The sequence below is a fragment of the Danio rerio genome, chromosome 8 (assembly GCF_049306965.1).
Source record: "Danio rerio strain Tuebingen ecotype United States chromosome 8, GRCz12tu, whole genome shotgun sequence".
Classification (NCBI taxonomy): domain Eukaryota; kingdom Metazoa; phylum Chordata; class Actinopteri; order Cypriniformes; family Danionidae; genus Danio; species Danio rerio.
In genome coordinates this window covers 55,847,210-55,866,538 of record NC_133183.1, presented here as the reverse complement: position 1 = coordinate 55,866,538, position 19,329 = coordinate 55,847,210, and the positions used below count along the sequence as shown (strand labels likewise).

Sequence of the window (19,329 nt, the reverse complement as noted above, 5' to 3'; positions counted from 1 at the left end):
ACATTTATTTATTAACAAATGTTTATTTTTTTTTACTAAAATAACTTCACAAGAACCGGTAAAAAAATCCCTAAATGAATTATTTTAACCTTTTTAGTTCAGCATGTCAAGTCGCATTAACTGCAAAAAATCATACGGCAAAACCACATCTTTAGTTCATTCATTAACTTAATAAATTGACTATACATTTTAAAACTTTTTTTGAATGCACTTAAAGCATAAACATGAAGAGACACTCTTCATGATGTGCCCAGAACTAATTTTGTTTGTTTTATCATAAAAAAACAATAATAATGGTAATATATTTTATTTGTATTGCACTTTGTAATCATCTATTGCACTTATTGCTGCACACAAACATGCAAAATCTTGAAAACAGAATGCCCGCATTATTGTTAGCATCGTCTTAAATGATTTAACATGAATTAAATCCGTAAAAACAGAACAATCAATTTTTTTTTCAGTTTTCAGATGATGCTGTATAACTTCTCCGCGAGCACAATGGCTCAGTGTGTCTGAAGCATGCGCATGAAGAGTTCACTGCTTTGCGCACACAATGTTCTCTTCCATGTTCTGTTCCGCAAGCTTTTACGATTTCTGTTATATTTCCTCTCTCTTATTGGCTAGTTTCCATTTGGTTGAAGTCACTTAAAAAGACTTCTTTCCTTCGCAGTTTGACTCCTCCAGGCCCAGGTGTTCTTTAAGGCCAGAGATTGTTCTTACTAAATTTTCGTCTCGTCTAAATTAATATTGGGGACATTTTACTGGAACGCGGACAATGAAGACAAAAGGGATTTGTTTAACTGATCCAGCAGGCCGATATTGAAGAAGACACTGAACATATCATTTTCCAGCAACAATCAAGGGTTTTGAATCAGAATTTTAAGAACAGGTTTTCTGATGTGTTGCGTATTCATACTTTCAGATTCTTCTGCTCTTCTCAAAATGGAATTTCTTTGTGATAACTGAAAATATAGACTTTAGCACTGAATGTTTTCAAGTGGTTAGATTGAGGAAAACACCTGTCTGGTCAGCGTTTTCTGCTCCTCCCCTAATGCCCTGACAAACTTTCTTCTGAATGCAGGCTGACAATAATAAGCGCTGAGGAAAGGATGCACATCTGTTTCATTCAATGGTCTTGTCTCTGGAATTCACGAGTGTCTGGCTTAGCCGTATGCTTTGGCAACAGCTGACAAGAGATCACAACATCAGCAGAAGCTGTAAACCTGTACGTTATCAATGGCCAAAGACAGTAAATGTTTGATTGTAATGATTTTTAAATTGAGCTAATCTTGAGAAATTATAGCTTTATTTAAGTCAGAATTATTAGCACCCCCGCGTTTATTATTTTTCCCAGTTTCTTTTTAACAGATTTAACAGATTTACAGATTTTTTTTCAACACACTTCTAAACATAATAGTTTTAATAACTAATTTATTTTATCTTTGCCATGATGGCTAAATAATATTTTACTAAATATTTTTCGAGGCACTTCTATACAGCTTAAAGTGACATTTAAAGGCTTAACTAGGTTAATTTGGTCAACTAGGCAGGGTAGGGTAATTAGGCAAGTTATTGTACAACGATGGTTTGTTTTGTAGACAATCTAAAAAAAATTAGCTTAAAGGGGCTAATCATTTTGACCTTAAAATTGTTTTAAAAAAATTTAAAACCTGCTTGTATTCTAGCCGAAATAAAACAAATAAAATGTTCTCCAGAAGAAAAAATATTATCAGACATACTGTGAAAATTTCCTTGCTCTGTTAAACATCATTTGGGAAATATTTAAAAAAGAAAAAGAAAAAAAAAAAATTCAAAGGGGGGCTAATAATTCTTACTTCAACTGTATATATAAATATATATATAATATATTTATGAGCAATATCACATGAGTAGCAATGCGATATGGTTGTATATTGGCACTGGTGGGAGGCGTGTTTTAGCTCGCTGCAGGCCGAGTGCCTTAGTGTCCCACCAGTGATAATAAACAGCCATATTGCACTGCTATAAGTGTGATAGTGCGTTTATACAACAGTTTGTAATGTAATGTGTATTTATATAGCGCATTTATTGTGTACGGCCATACACCCAAAGCGCTTCACAATCATGAGGGCGGGGTCTCTACAAACTTGGATGATGCGACGGCTGCCACAGGACAACGGCGCCAGTGCACTCACCACACACCAGCTATTGGTGGAGTGGAGAGACAGTGATAGAGCCAATTCGGTGGAAGGGGATGATTCTCTTTCACGAGAAGTGCCATGGGATTTTTAATGACCACAGAGAGTCAGGACCTCGGTTTAACGTCTCATCTGAAAGACGGCTTAAGTTTGATGGCATAATCATGTATATAAAAAAGAAAGTCAAACACGGAGAGTCTAAAAACCCTTTTGTATGAGGAACTACTTTCGTCTACCATTTATTCACATCTGCAGCTGACGTCAAAACAGCAGTGTAACGACGGGGGTGGAGTGACAGATACAACAGAAGGTAAGATCCAATATGCAGGTTTATTCAGCGTCAGGCAAGCAGTGGTCATACAGGTGCAAACGGGTATATTAAGGCAGTCCAGAATCATAGTCGTATTAACAGGCAATAGGTCTAAAGGCAGGCGGCTAAACAGGAGAACAGTGAATACAAGGCTAGGGTCTAACTCGGAGAAACAAGACAGGGAAACGCGTTGTAAAGTCACACTAAGGTAAACAAGACTCGGCAAACTGGAAGGGTGAAAGAGTGGCTTATGAATGGTTTGTATCAGTCTCTGACAAGGTGCAGCTGGTGATTGTAATCAGGGTAGATGAATGAGCAGGCGTGCGTGTCTGGGAGAAGTGCATGTATGAATGTGTAGTCCTGGGTAATGCGGAAGTGTATTCCTGAGAGTTCGTGTGAGAACCAGCGATCTCTGGAAAGCGATCACTGGCTGTGTGACAAGCAGAAACCAATGCTATTTCACACACGTCACTTTAGAACTATTTGAATGATTCTCTAGCGTAATGTCTAAAGTGATGATAAAACAAGTGATTTTGCTGACATTTTAAGATTATAAGGCTGAACGGCATGGAATGCCATCAGTCTAGAGAATTTTTCTAATGCTTGTCTGTTGCAATCGGCATATCGCAATAATTAACTCCAAAAAGCAAAAACACAACCAGATTACTATGGTTTTAATACAGCACTACAACATACAAAAGAGAGAGGTCAACTTAGAATGTCATTTACCTGTTCTGTATTGATTTGATCTACTTTAGTTTGAAATTAAGCTGTTTTTTTTCCCTCTAAGGGCTTATTATGCGGTCCTTGTCACCATCTTGTGGCCGAACATCAACCGTTTTCGCTCTGCTTAGTATGACAGGCTGATGGATGCCGACGATGTATCTCAGAAATTATAAAAATTTAAAATAGGTACTATCCTTATAAATAAACTGGATAGTTGCAATCTAAACAACTACATCCTCGACTTAAAAAGACTCAAAAGTACATTGTGTTTTTTGTACATGAGTTCATTGATCTGCTGTCACTCTGTCTGGGCTGTACAAATGCTGTTATTGCAGAAAATTGCACAGCTATCAGCCAATCAGATTCGAGAACCAGACAGAACTGTTGTGTGTATATATATATTATTGAGCCCTGTTACACTATTCCGAAATCAACCCATTGCAGCAGACCATAATTTAACTTTCGCCCCTATAGCCAGGAGTTTTTTACTGCAGTTAAGATTTTTGCATCAAGCAGATCTGTGCATTCCAAAGAAAATGTTGACACTAATTAAAACATTTGCTTTTTTTTTCATTTGTTTATAACTACTACAATATTACATTTCTTATTTCATATTGCTTTGGATTTTTTATATCAAATATACGTGACATTTTTCAAGACCTATTTTGTGTATTTTTCTACATCGTCCTAGACTTAAAACGCAGTAATTCAGTAAATTAGATTTTTGTTTTTCCGCTGTAATTATGCATGCAGCTTCTCTTATTGTCTGTAATTCACTCCAGCTACTTCTATTTCTGTGTCTGGCCTAGAATTAAAGAAATAGCACTGGGCTACTATCCTCGCTCCAATACCAGTCGTAAACCCAAAATGTGCTTGTCAAACTTTCCTCATTACTCCTCATCCTATTGATCGAGTGTCTCAGTACACCACTGCTTTTGGTTATGATCAATGATTGTGGGGACTGTATTTGTTTTATTAAAATACACCAGTCTGTGAGGATCATCTGTTGAGGGTTGGTTATTCTGGCTGGAAGGCTGACCAATAGAGAGTGGCGATATATCATTCTTGTTATGATTAGACTTTGGATGAGGAGCTGCTCATTGTTCTCTGACAGAAACGAGACAAATCTGCTTTTTGGTGAAAGAGACCAGACTTGTAGAAATGTGGGTGGTAAATTTAAGTGGGTCATCAAATGCTAGTCTCTGTAATGAAGGTAAATGATGATGTGGTCGACTGTAGATTTGGCAGGAGTCTCTGTCTGCTCACTTGGAGATGATGCCTACATTCAAAACGAGAACATTGAAATGCTGGGGCAATGGTCACCAACCTTTTTTAGTCTAATATCCCTAACTCCAACATTGCTAAAAGGCAAGATCTATCATCAAAAAACTGACAGAAAAATTAAGCTACACAATACATTGTTTTATCTAAGAGAAAAAAAACGCTAGTTTAACTTACTTAGAAAATATATGACAACTAATATGATTAGTTGGCGGTTCATTCTGTTGTGGCGACCCCGGATTGGTAAAGGGACTAAAGGCTGATTTATACTTCTGCGTCAAACACCGGCGTATGCTACGGCGCTGACGCATAGCCCATCGCCGTGGCCATCGCCGTCACTGACGTGCACCTCTCAAAAATTGTAACTACACGTCGCAACAACGCGTAGCGCAAGCTCTGTGATTGGTCGGCTTGCTAGCGCCGACGAGTCTGGGCGGGACCGAGAGCCGCGCGAATGGCGCGAGCGATTAATTACAAGTGTGGAGTACCGTGAAGGAGCTCCGGATGGAAAGTTTTGTTCTTTGTTTACCTCATGGTTAAAGTTGTTGCACGTCCGCTGGTTCCTGCCTCAAAATGAGCGAGTTTGAGTCACTTGTACATCCAGGAAGTGTTCAGAATAGCAAAACAGAAGCGAAGAAACTCGACACAGAGGAACATTTACACCTCACTGCCCACTAGCGTTTCGGAAGTGTTAATGCAGACCGACAGAAACAGCGCGCAGAAGTATAAATGCACAGCCACACGCGTTGCCTGCGCCGTGGGTTACGCCGGTTACCTGACGCAGAAGTATAAATCAGGCTTAAGCTGACAAGAAAATGAATGAATGAATTGTTGTATACTAAATATGTACATAATGTTTTTTGCCCCTTGGTCTACTGGCCTTGTGTTTGATTGATGTGATTTTGTGCAGGTGTGATGCGCTATATCTATTTAGCCTATAGAATACTGTCTCCGAGGAATTCTATAGTGAGAATTTGTATTTGTATTTTAAATGTCTGTTTGTAATGGTATGGATGTTTTTCACATTGTTTAGATGTATATTATTGTATGCAAATGTTCCTGTTTACCGGCTTGTTAGCTGATTGTGATAATTGACTGCAGGTGCTGTGTAGAGCTTTTTGACTATTTCTGGAGGACTTCCATTTGCAACGCTTTACCTGATGAAGACCATGTCGGTCGAAACGTTGTGATTTTGTAATTTTGACATTAGAATTTTTTTGAGAGCTAAAGTGGCAGTGTGCCGATTTACTTTGAATCTTTTGCTACTTATGTTTGTTTTTTGATCAAGCACCTGCCTTCAAGATTTTTCTTGATGTGCGCACATTTCTGTTTTTTGTATTATTTTTTTTTCCAAATACAATATTGTATCACATAACACATTTTTCTAAAATATCACTTAGCCCTACGTTTAATGCAGTAAAATCTATTGCTTTTTCAGATCAGCCTTAAATTAAATAATGTTTGAAGAGGTATCGTTCCACAGAGTGTATATTCTTCCATGATCATTGACTATATTGTTATTATTGAATTAATTATCTTATTAACAAACAAAAAACCTTGCTTAGTAGCTGTTTCCTTCCATAGATGCAGATTAAATCTTAACGATGTGCAAAACTGTAATATTGCATAAAAGATGAACAAATAGTGCTATGTTTTCATCCAACCACTCAAAGAGAACAAAACCGTCGCTTCCTGATAAACTGGCACCAAATATCAAAAAAGAATAACTGAATTTGCTGTGGTAGCAGCTGCTGAGTGAGTTTTTTTATTGTATAATAAATTATTTGCGCTAGTGTTGGCTTTTGGGGAGCGCAGATGCTCAAGACAGTTTTGGAGGTAATAATAATAATAATATAATAATAAAAATAATAATACTGACCCACTGTGATGACAGTTTGTCCATTAAAGCTGTACATTTCACACACTTTTTATCATCACATGATCTATTATATCAAAACGACATGACTTTTTTAAGGCGGATACTGGAGTTTATTCAGTAAAAGTGTTTTCATCATAGTTTATGCGCATTTTTTCTTATGTAACTAACAGCTTTATTGTACTTAATTACTAATTTTACTTTTACGTTACTGTTTCTACATTTATCTTGACATCTTGATGTTTCCATCAAGCATTTTTATGCGATAATCCAAAATTGCCATAAAAATAGGTGGATAGAGACATACTGTAGCTTGTGTTCAATACATCTGATAATGTTGACAACGAAGATGGTATTTTATTTCTTGTTGTATTTTCGATCAAATTGACTCAAATCATTGAAATGTTGTTTAGCATGCGACTCCAGAATTATCTTGTAATGTTTAACATGTATATATTTGTAAGGTATGGATTCATGATCTTGTAAAACTCTTGAGTGTTTTGAGCAGTGAGAGAATTATGATTAACATTGCAAGAATCAACAGCTACTGTAGGTCTGATACATATTCAATGCTGCAAAAACAAGTTGCAAGTACAAACCACTGACACCACTGAGTGCAATAGGTGCTCCGAAATATTATTTTCATAAGCACATCCTGTAGAGCCATGATAAGAAAAATGCTAATAAATACATTTTATAGACTTTCTGCCTCTGGGATTCTGTCTCTTTCTGCTGTAGTAAATGGAAACCAAGAGATATTTTCCAAAACAAGACAAAGCAAGACATTTTCCAAATATCTGTGCTGTGTGTTTTCTCTGTGCAGGTGTTTTCTGAAGCTGGGGGAGTGGCAGCTCAGCCTTCAGGGCATCAATGAGAGCACCATCCCTAAAGTCTTGCAGTATTACAGTCACTCAACGGAGCATGATCGCAACTGGTACAAGGTACAAAACCCTCACAAACTTTAAAGAAGTGTGGATGAATATTTGTGTTGCTGCAAATGAATAGAATTAGTATGGTCATCAATGGGCTATCGACTTTTAATTTTCAGTCAGGCCGCCCAAAAGCTTTAGGTGAGCTGTCTTTCGATTACAAAATTGTCAGGTTTAGGATTTCTTCAAAAATCAGCGATCTTCAGTGCCTGTTAAATATACAATATGAAGTGGGTCTCGGATTGGACAAGAAGCACTGCATTAAATTCCATTTCCTCCCGCCATGTCTTTATAATATGACAGTTTATTTTACCCCAGTATTTTCAATGGAATTTCTGCGCTAGCCGAACAATGGTTACAATGGTCTTTTATCTCGTTTCACTCTTGAAAAAGTGAATGAATACTTAAGTCTCTTTAACTGAATGTATTGTAATTACATTACAATACAAATGCTGTAAAACAACCTTTTGAAATTGAAAATAGTAAGAGTAGTTTTTCATAAAAGGCAAATATGGTGAAAAATCTACTTTTCAAGCTATTTGGACAGACATATGTGTATATATAGTGTACAGACCGTCATATTGGGGTGATATAAACACACCCAATCCTTTTTTTCAATTTAACAACATAAAAATGGTGGACCAATTGGAGCGGTTTTCAGACTGACCGCAACTTTACGTAGGAGTGCGGTCCCCCCGCCCACCGAATTGATTGACAGCTGCGCGCATTAACATGTTCCGGTAGTCACGTGTATATGTCAACAAGACCAGGCAGACATACGCAAAGCAACTGGGAATAAAAGGTCTGTTCTGTTCGCTAGGATCAGCAATCATCATCAAATGTGATTAAGAGTAAGTTTCACATGTTTAAAGTGTTTTAAAACAGTGCACGTGTGTAATTAATTACAGCGATTTACTTCAGCTTTACTTCATCAGCACAGCCGCGTGTCAGAACAATTATAAAAGAAGACGCTTCAAACCCTGTTTGTGGAAGTCAAATCAGGTTTATTTTGTAGATTAGCATAACAGATATCCACACAGTACTGGAGGTTAGCCTGTATCCTGTCATATTTGAGTGCAAAAACAGTGCTAAGCTAAGCACGCTCTGTCTATCTGCCTGCCTGCCTGCGTGCGTGCGTTTGTGTGTGTGTGTCAGCTGCGGTGTGCGTGTGTTTCTCTGTGTGTGTGTGTGTGTGCGCGCGCGTGAACTTTGTAACGATATTGTGTGTGACTCATCAATGCAACTTCACAATACTGATTAGTAAAGCTTAGTTCTTACTGTAGTATTTCTCACAAACGCTAAGTGAGACCTTCTTTCTTTAAGTCTGTTTGTTGTCTGAAGCAGCTGAGGGAGGAGATTAAAGCACGCGGGAAGGCACGTAGACACAGTAGGTGGGAAAGACTCGTCTTAAAGGCGCAGTACGACAAAACCACCCCCTGCTGGAAATCAGTATAAAACAGCATCTTGTAAAAGGTTTAATGAAAAATCTGATGGGTGTTTTGAGCTGAAACTTTATATACACACTCTAGAGACGCAAAAGACTTATATTAAATCTGAAAAAAGGGGTAACCTAGGTGCCCTTTAATGTTTGCCATGTCTCACCAAAGGGCACGAAAATGTAAAAAAAAAAAAAAAAAAGATCCAATTCAAAAGTGAAAAAAAACTGTAATGTTGTTTATTTAACATTTTGTGTTTTCATGTGTTTCTTCAAAAATAGTGTTTACAAAAAAACCCATCCCATGTCAATTTTATCAAACCAAAATCTCATTCGTATTGATCTTCATTTGACGTTTATGATGTCATGACATAGAAATTCTTGAAAACACTACAGTTTAAGATGTTAAAATACAGATTTTGGAAAAAAAAAAATTTGTAAGTAAGATTAAAAACAACAAGATAACGGATTGTGTCTTTGCAGGCCTGGCATGCTTGGGCAGTAATGAACTTTGAGGCCGTGCTTCACTACAAGCATCAGAACCAGGGCCGCGATGAGAAGAAGAAACTGCGACACGCAAGCGGCGCCAGCGCCAACAGCGAAGCCAGTAACAGCGACAGCGAAGCCGACAGCACCGAGCACAGTCCCGTACCCTCACCCGGACAGAAGAAAGTCAACGAAGTGAGAAACAAACCAAAGCCAGACACCAACAACAACGTGTTTTTAGAAGCTCGTGTTGAAAACATTCACAAAACATTCATGTTTCCAGACGACTTGTAAACAGGTTTCCTAAAACAAGTAAACAAGCTTCAAAATTGATCAACAATAAGACAGAGTTGGCATCTTTCATCTTACAATTTGTTTATCGTCCCATATGAGCAAGTCCACAGAACATTGCTGTTAATGGTTTAAAACCACCGAAATTACAATGGTGTTTATCAACTGACATTTAAGTGAATAAAGAGCAAACACGTTCACGTTCTCTCTCAAGGTCTTGATAACAAACAAAGCATAGCACATGCATGCAAAGTGGGTGCTAAGGTACTGCTAAATTTTTTAATGTTGTTGACAGTGCTTTTTAGGATCATTTAAGGTGGAATTCATTGTTTTTCTTTGTTGCAGGATTTGTCCAAGACTCTCCTTCTTTACACAGTGCCTGCAGTGCAGGGGTTTTTCAGATCCATCTCACTCTCACGTGGAAATAACTTACAGGACACACTGAGGTAAAAGAGCACTAAGCAGTCTGGGAAACATTTTCAAGTTCAATACCAGTTTATTCTACTCGGTTTTAGTATGTACAGTTGAAGTCAGAATTATAAGCCCCTCTGAATTATTAGCCCCCTTGTTTATTTTTTTTTTCCCAATTTCTGTTTAACGGAGACAAGATTTTGTCAACACATTTCTAAACATAATAGTTTTAATAACTCATCTCTAATAACTAATTTATTTTATCTTTGCCATGATGACAGTAAATAATATTTTACTAGATATTTTTCAAGACACTTCTATACAGCTTAAAGTGACATTTAAAGGCTTAACTAGGTTAATTAGGTAAGACTTAACTAGGCAGGTTAGGGTAATTAGGAAAGTTATAGTATAATGATATATTATCATATATAGGCTAATAATTTTGACCTTAAAATGGTGTTTAAAAAATTAAGAACTGCTTTTGTTTTTAACTAATAATTTTTAAAAATGTAACTCAAATATTATTATTTTATTTTTAAAATGAATGCGTTACTTTACTCGTTATTATTACATATCTTGTGTTATTTATAATGTGTTACCCTCAACACTGTATTTTCGTTTGGATGCACTTGATTTAAACCACTCTAAAAGACAGAGCTGTTATAAAAAGAAAATGCTATTGGCTGTTTTTTATAAAGGGGAGGAGCTACTATACTGTATATCAGTTACTATTGACCTTATTCTCCGCAGACGACCGGGCGCTGCCATTTGAATCTTTTTGGCACGAGACTTCCGGTCTCATTCACTTCCATTCATTTTTAGACATTAAAAACTGCTCGTTTCGGTGTTTGATGTTGCAAACTGATATTTCCATGTTGTATTATTCTACTTGGTCTATATAGTCATGCAAACATTTGTTTGTAGAGCAAGTAGTTTGACCGTTTTTTGCCGTTTATTATTCCTTGTCATTTCTCCCATAGGCGACTGAAACGGAAGTTCTAAGACAATCGCGAAAACAGGCGCACTTCCGCATTTGAGAATAAGGTCAATACAGCGTTTCAGTTAAGATTACGTTACATTTTTAATTATAAAATGCCGTTTAAAAACACCTTTAAGCACCTTTAAATAATATAAATATGTAACAATTGTGATCTATATACTGATTCTAATTTGAAGGAATTTAAAGGGATAGTTCACCCAAGAAATGTGTTCTAATGTGGTTTAAACTATTATGATTTTTGTTTCTTCTTTGTAACACAATGTTGGGAAAAAAGCAGCCATTGACATCCATAGTAGAAAAAAATACTATAGAAGACTATAGAAGTGGTGGTTTTTTTTCCAACATTCTTTAGTGTATTTTTCTTGGTGTTCAACAGAAGAAAGAAAAACAGTGGAGGATGAGTAAATGATGACAATTTTCATTTTTGTTTGAACTACCCCTTTTAAAATCCTATCTATGAAAGTAGATTTTTCAGATATTCGATCAAATGTTGTGTTTTTGAGCTTGATATTCAAATAAATTGAGTGGGAAGACTTGACATTATAAAAAATTAAATATTTTTGTTGAAGTCAGAATTATTAGCCCCCCCCCCCCCCCCCCCCCCCCAAATTATTAGCCCCCCTGTTTTATTTCTGTTTAACAGACAGCAGATTTTTTCAACAGATTTCTAATCATAATAGTTTTAATAACTTATTTCTAATAACTGCTTTATTTTATCTTTGCCATGATGTTATAACATTTTACTGTATATTTTTCAAAACACTTCTATACAGCTTAAAGTGACATTTAAAGGCTTAACTAGGTTAATTGGGTTAACTAGTCAGGATATGGTAATTAGGCAAGTTATTGTAAAACAATGGTTTGTTCTGTAGAGTATCGAAAAAAAATTTACCTTAAGGGGGCTAATAATTTTGACCTTAAAATGGTGTTTAAAAAAAATTAAAAACTGCTTTTATTCTAGCCCAAATAAAGCAAATAAGACTTTCTCCAGAGGAAAAAATATTATCAGACATACTGTGAAAATTTCCTTGCTCTGTTAAACATCATTTGGAAAATATTTAAAAAAGACAAAAAATTCAAAGGGGGGCTAATAATTCTGACTTCAACTGTATATATTTTTAAATATATTTAAATTTTATATATAGTTATCTATTTTTTTCTAATATCGTATAATTTAATTAGTTTGTATAGAAATAAATTGTGTATTCTTTGGTGAATATTTGGTGAAGTATCATAAACATTCATCCACATTTGTGCAGGTGACGGATATTTAAAGTCTTGAATGTGTTTATAAAGACATATGTAGCAAATTAATGATTGTTGTGCAGCAAAGGTTGGATGCCACATTCCAAGGAAATTTACAATGCTTAACTTAATCATTAAAATGGACTGAAAGGGTGGTTTGCATCTTGGAGCTCATCGTGGCTTCTCTAAATGTTGGATGAAGCATGTGCACAAGGATGGTTGTGACACGTGAGTGTGAACAGTTGTCGTAACAGTGTCAGGTCACATATTGCACAGATTACCTTGTGTCTTCGGATTTATAAATATCTCACTTGTTCTGCTTTCCCTTTGACTCGTCCGCTGTAGAAAGACAACATCTTGTCTTATGAAGACTTTTCGGTAATGTATTTTCGTGTGGAAGGGCAAGACAGTAACTTCTTCACTTCAGCAAGATGTCACTCACTATAGAGTATACATCAATAGCAAATGACCAATTACCAACAAATACAATCATGTCATGTCCAGCATTTATGTTCTTCTTATTCCAAAATGCCATATCAATCAGATGTCATTACACACTACCTGACAAAATGTCGCCTATCCAAGTTTTTGAAACAACAAATAATAACTTCTAATTCATCATTTGGTATCAGAAGTGGCTTATATGAAAGGCAAAGGCCTCTAGATTACGCTTATTTTACTAAAATACAATATGATCATGACTTGATTTTTAACGATTTAATTAGGATAGTAAAGTCTAACTTTGCTTAGGCAAAAGTCTTGTTACTTAACAGAAATAATGTAGAGTATAGAATATATAGAAGTATAGACCTTTTTCTTGCGTGTATGAGCAAGGAGAATGCTAAGAACTTCCGGTCAGCAGCTGATGCGTGTAAACAGTCACATTTGGACAGCTTTGAAATGATAGTTTTAATTTATTTTCCAGCTTTTATCCTCTTTGAGCTAATTCTGTTGTCCATCAGCACCATCACCTCGACTGATCATTTAAAGAAATGCGATCTAATAGAATGGAAAACAGCTGCTGTGAGGCGTTTTTCCCTTGTTGTCAGACGGCATCTTCTGCCGTTTAAATGAAGCCTCGTCATCACTAAAACAACAGTTTCTCTTTCTTTCAAATATATAACCAGCCCAAACAAATGTAGTTCACCAAAATGTTTGACAGACACATACGTCGCCTGTTCTGTCCCACTGACACACTGATTTAATAACTGTTTCAACGTGAAAATATAGGCGTGTCATTTCGAAATGACAGAAAAACACAAACCCTGGTTAAAACAACACATGAAATGAAGCATAAACTGCTCGCGATTAGAATGAACAGCAAATCAGCCAGCAGAGGATCTGTAACAGACTTTTATTGGTCATTTTTGTAAATTGCACGACTTACATAAGTTTCATGCTAATAATACGGTTTGCTCTATAATGCAGCAAAGTATTGCGTGCGTGTGTGTGCGCGTGTGTGTGTGTGTATTGAAGAGCCGCTGAGCTAACAGCTGACAGGCTGGGAACGCACACACACACACTGTATTTCTGACGGCAGACACGTGAACTAGGAGAACGTTTTTCTCGTATTACTGACGGGCTGGAACCACATCTGACAGATTAAAACGGCTTTAACAGACACATTTCTAAGTTGTGTGTCACAAAAACACTCTGTAATATATTAAAAACGTTATTGAAACCCATTTTCGGAGCGCAAATTACCAGTTGAAAACGCTGTAAACGGAAGTTTTTAGCATTCTACCAGAAAACGCTGGTCGCTATGGCGCCCACCATGCAGGAGCCATGAAAAAGGTCTATAGAAAGTATAGAATATAAACAGTATAGAAGTCATGGTGCAGTGGAAAAGTGATTACAGTTTTCCCAATTGTTTACACACATTTTCTGAAAGCATGTCTCATATTGTCAGAACTCTACACACAAATCACAAAACACACACACATTGGGGAAAACCCTACAATTCCTCTGCAAAATGAAACACTGCATTCAAAACAATGTGATTTCTTCTCAAAATGGTATTTTGTTTTCTAATGACACACACACAAACCATCACATGAATAGACGTTTATAAGAACAGCTGAACACTGATGTGCTTAATGTAAAACACCGTGACCACTTCTTCTCCATTCATCATAATGACTTACTGTAAGCTTTTTTTTGTTCAGTGTTACACTTACTACAGACAGGACACAGGCAGTAGTGCATTGTAAGATATTTCAGAATATTGTTTTTATAAAAAACACACAAACACTGTGCTTACTGTATTTTTCCCACAAGAACAGTATACACTGTGTTCATCCCAACCAACACAAAATTGCACATAACGTGGTCTACATATGCCATTAACAGAAGTATATACAGAATGCAGTTACAGTAAAAAAAAAGAGCTATATTGCATCCTCTTTTCTGTTTTGGTCTGGCCAAGCTGTGGGGGTAATGTCTGAATGACATTTAATGAGTGTTCTTTGTGAAAACAAGAGATTTTCTGCATGAAATTGTGACAAATGCAGAGAATTGTGTGTAGTGTTTTGAAAAAAAAGTGTGTTTTAAACCGGCAATTAGAGTGTAAAGCAGGAATTGTGCTTGTAGTTAAGCAGAATTGGTTCAGGGGGTTGGTGCATCAGTTACATGTTGTAGTCATTGTGTCTGAAGTACATGTAATTGTTTGTAAACTCTTGGGAAAAACTGTAATATAGTGTATGACTCCCATGAGCTTGGGAGACTGCATCCATACATCTCTGCAATGACTCACATAACTTATTAATAACATCATCTAGAATGGCAAAGAAAGCGTTCTTGCAGGACTTCCAGAGTTCATCAAGATTCTTTGAATTCATCTTCATTGCCTGCTACTTCATCTTACCCCAGACATGCTCAATTATGTTCATGTCTGGTGAATGGGCCGCCCAATCCTGGAGCACCTTGACCTTCTTTGCTTTCAGGAACTTGGATGTGGAGGCTGAAGTATAAAGAGTGCTATCCTCCTGAAGAATTTGCCCTCTACTGTGGTTTGTAATGTAATGGGCAGCACAAATTTCTTGATACCTCAGGCTGTTGATGCACACCCCCATACTGAATGTAACCCCAAACCATGATTTTTCCTTCACCAAACTTTACTGATTTCTGTGAGAATCTTGGGTCCATGTGGGTTCCAGTAAGTCTTTTGCAGTATTTGTGATGATTGGGATGCAGTTCAACAGATGATTCATCAGAAAAATCAAACTTCTGCCATTTTTTCGAGTAAATAACTAGAAATCAAGTTATTATCTGTTGCTCTTACAACTGGGATCGGCGACAAGACTTTTGTCAGGTAGTGTAGTATAATACAAATACAAAAAGTTCAATGTCAACTTTGCCAGAGTAGTTTTTGATTATTTTTGAGAAAAGGGTTCTAAATCTACACTTAGTATCTATTTTTGTACTTTGTGGTTTAGTTTAGTACAATTCTTCTAATCTTACCTCTAAACAAAAAAATAAACATGTAAAGGATCGATTGCTTGTTGAAAGAAAATTTCAATACAAAGTACCGACTAAAAATGGAAAAGTCAGTAAAAATATATATATTTTTTAAACATAATACTTAGTACCAAATAAATCTAATAATTACAAATACTCAAACTAGTGTAATTTACTGTAATTGTAAATGTGTACTTTTACTTGCTTGAGCACATTTTTAGTCAGGACTTAGTATCGATATTTTCTTCCAACATGTAATCACTATTTTATATGTTTATTTTTTCTTGTCTACAGTGATTGGTTGAGTAGAATAATCAGTTCCGTTATTTGTCTCCAATCAAATTGTTACAAGAAATGACTGAGAGAGTGTTTAGACGGCATGTCACTGTTGAGAAGATGAAGGATTTCTACTGTATGAAAGGCCGAAATCGACAAATGGCCTTAAAAAAAATCACTAAATCCACTACAGAACGTTACGTTTTCAAACACATTTCAAATATAGTTACATTTAATTACATGTACCGTGCATTATATTAGTTCATCAATTGTAAAGAATTGAACTTATGCATAAATGAAACATCAATCAAAGAAAATGGCTGTGATGTAAGCTACATTTTTAATTTGCAGACTAAAGGGTGAAATAATTTTTACAGCGTATGCTCAATATTCACTACTCTTGAGTACTTTTAAAAAGGTTTCTTTATACTCATACTTTGAGTAATATTTACAACAGATACTTTTACACTGCTTGCATTTTTTGTTCCAAGTATGGTACTTTTACTTGAGTGTGATTTTTCAGTACTCTTTCCACCACTGATGGTATATGTGTGAAAGACTATAATCAGTGAATGATATGGTCTTTATGGAGAAAAAATACAATATGTATGACCATCTGTTTGTTCCTTTACATTTAGAGTCCTGACCCTATGGTTTGATTATGGTCACTGGCCTGAAGTGAATGAAGCTCTAGTCGAAGGTATCAAGACCATTCAGATAGACACTTGGTTACAGGTAAGATCATTTCCTCCTTAAAGCCTAATTACTGAAACTTTCACAAGTTAAATAGTCCTTAACTGTTGTGTATTAATATTTAATCGTTAAATGGGACATGGTACTCACAATTAAAAAACAGCTCATAATTACAACTGTAAATAAATATTTTTTTACCCTATCCAACTAACTACCCCGACCTCAAAACTTTTAAAATTTTAACCACCTCAATAGCAACATATGTTTAACAATATTTGTACTTCATTGCTAAACTTTGTACATTATATATATGAGCAATATCACACAAGTAGCAGTGTGATATGGCTGTATAAGGTCCACCTTAAAAACCGTGACGCTTCCGTTTTTCAGCTTCTTATTCGCTTAAGAAAACACACTGAGCAAGGGCTTATTATGCGGTCCTAGCTCTATCTTGTGGATAAACAACATGAACTGTCTTTGGCCGCCAACGAGCTCTCTCAGAAATTGTAAATATTTTAAAATAGGCACTATTCTTACAAATAAACTGCATAGTTGCAATCTAAACAACTACATTCTCGACTAAAAAAAGCCTCTAAAGTACATTTTGTTGTCTAACAACAGTAATATTTGTCAAATTGTAGCGTTTCTGCTTGTTGCTGGCTGTACTGAAGGGTGATGAGGCCTTTGTGTGATGCTACTGGCAAAATATCGCGCGGCTATCAGCCAATCAGATTGAAGAACCAGACAGAACTCTTGTATAATATAATATAATATATATATATATATATATATATATATATATATATATATATATATATATATATATATATATATAAATTTGACACCTGCTATCAACTGGGCCTCATGAAGTCTTGTTATTTTACAGTTTCCCTTTCTAAATGTATGTTAGTTTAAATGGGGTAGATATATTTGGTTACACTTTGCTTTATGGTGTGTTTCGAACCCCAATTTTTTTTAAGGCTTGTCTAGGAAGGGCTTAACAACATGAAAGGGACACGCAACTCAAAAAAGTACGATTCTCTATTTATTTAAAGACCAAAAAAAACGTGTCTATCAAATAAAGTGGCAACAAAAATACAGATAATTAATTTAACAATATTAACTTAGACAAAATAATTAATTAAACAAACAAACATACAAAATAAACATATAGATCAACAAAGAATTTAATAAACTTTTCATCAGCGGCTGAACAAGACGCACACAGAATTCTAAGCCCTTCATCAGGACAACAAGATACATAGAGATTCTCAGCAAGTGCGGGTCATGCTCTCAACAGTGCAAAGATTGGGAGGATCAGTCAGACACACGCTGGAAAACAAAAGCCACCTAAACACACACTCAACAATAATAATAATAATAATAATAATAATAATAATAATAATAATAAAAATGATAATTATAAATAAATACTAAACCGTGACAGGTGTTACTGTTATATACAATGTAACTATATATTTAACTACTGAGTAATATTGAATATTTACATATGCTTACTACATGATTAGGGTTAGAATGTGGGTTAGATGCATGTAATTATGTATAAGTACATGGCATGTGTAACAAAGCCACCTAAAACAAAGTGTTATCACATATTTAACTTAAAAGCAAGACAAAAAAGTCACTACTGAAATAAAACCTGTACATTATTGCTTTAAGCAGTACTTCTCAGATTATTTTCTTTTGATATTTGTCTTCTTTGAATCAGGTGATTCCTCAACTGATCGCTCGGATTGATACGCCACGTGCACTGGTGGGACGGCTCATTCACCAGCTACTCACTGACATCGGTCGCTACCACCCTCAGGTATTACCTTTAAAATCAGTAATGACTACATAAGCATTCATACAAAAAAAGCTATTTATTTATTTTATTTACCTGGAGCTCATGATGGAGCCAATCTGATCCATACAGTACCACACACTGGAGTAAAAAAAAAAAGCTATGCTAATAAAGACTTCATCTCCATGTTAAAGGCTATCACTTTTAAGTCATCTCACTTAGTTTATAAATTTATTATTATTATTTTTTTTTTTACAGCTTTTGGGTCTGTCGAAGTGCTTCCTAGTTGATACACGAGCCACTTTTCCACAGTCCAAACAGTTCTGTTTACTTAATTCCAATTGATCAGTTTCCAATGGTGCTAATAACAGATACTGTTTAGCGCATTTATTTTATTTTTATTCATTTACTTGCTTTTGCTTAGTTTTAGGTTCAGTATCTGTTCAGATTGTATTCAAATTGTATTTGTAAGCTGTGCAAATATTACACTTTGTTCCGGACAATTTAGCTAGAATTCTTAAAAATGAATCTGAAATTAAAAATATAATAACTAAATTGAACTGTGCTCATGAAATAAAAACTAAATTGTAATGAACTAAATATTAAAGTAACTAACTAAACTAAACAGCACATTTATAGTAAATTTAGAAATGGTATTGAAATAAAAACTATTTAAAATGGCATATTCCTGTTACTTTTAATTTATCTAAGCTTATATTATAGTATGTTTGGGACTTTTATTTTGAAAACTAAACCGTCGTTATAGAGCTCCCAGGTAATGCAACCAGGCATGGAATATCCCATCTTGTCACAGCTTGTCGTCAGAAAATTATGGAAAAATTCTAACCATAAGTGTTTCATTTACACTCACTGACCTCTTTATTACATACACCTTACTAGTACCGGGTTGGACCCCCTTTTTTTCCTTTC

The 19,329-nt window shown here is 35.6% G+C and overlaps 1 protein-coding gene and 1 long non-coding RNA gene across 2 annotated transcripts in view; one reads left to right on the top strand and one right to left on the bottom strand.

The window, feature by feature from the left end:
• The window catches only part of LOC141375927 (uncharacterized), a 101,854-nt gene that overhangs the window by 4,762 nt on the left and 77,763 nt on the right, over positions 1-19,329 (bottom strand). The gene's annotated exons all lie outside the window — the stretch shown is intronic.
• The window catches only part of mtor (mechanistic target of rapamycin kinase), a 244,731-nt gene that overhangs the window by 180,158 nt on the left and 45,244 nt on the right, over positions 1-19,329 (top strand). Inside the window, exons 38-42 of the mRNA NM_001077211.3 lie at positions 7,197-7,314; positions 9,221-9,418; positions 9,860-9,960; positions 16,541-16,637; positions 18,325-18,423. Coding sequence (NP_001070679.3) covers positions 7,197-7,314; positions 9,221-9,418; positions 9,860-9,960; positions 16,541-16,637; positions 18,325-18,423 — 613 coding nt within the window. The remainder of the gene's footprint in view (positions 1-7,196; positions 7,315-9,220; positions 9,419-9,859; positions 9,961-16,540; positions 16,638-18,324; positions 18,424-19,329) is intronic.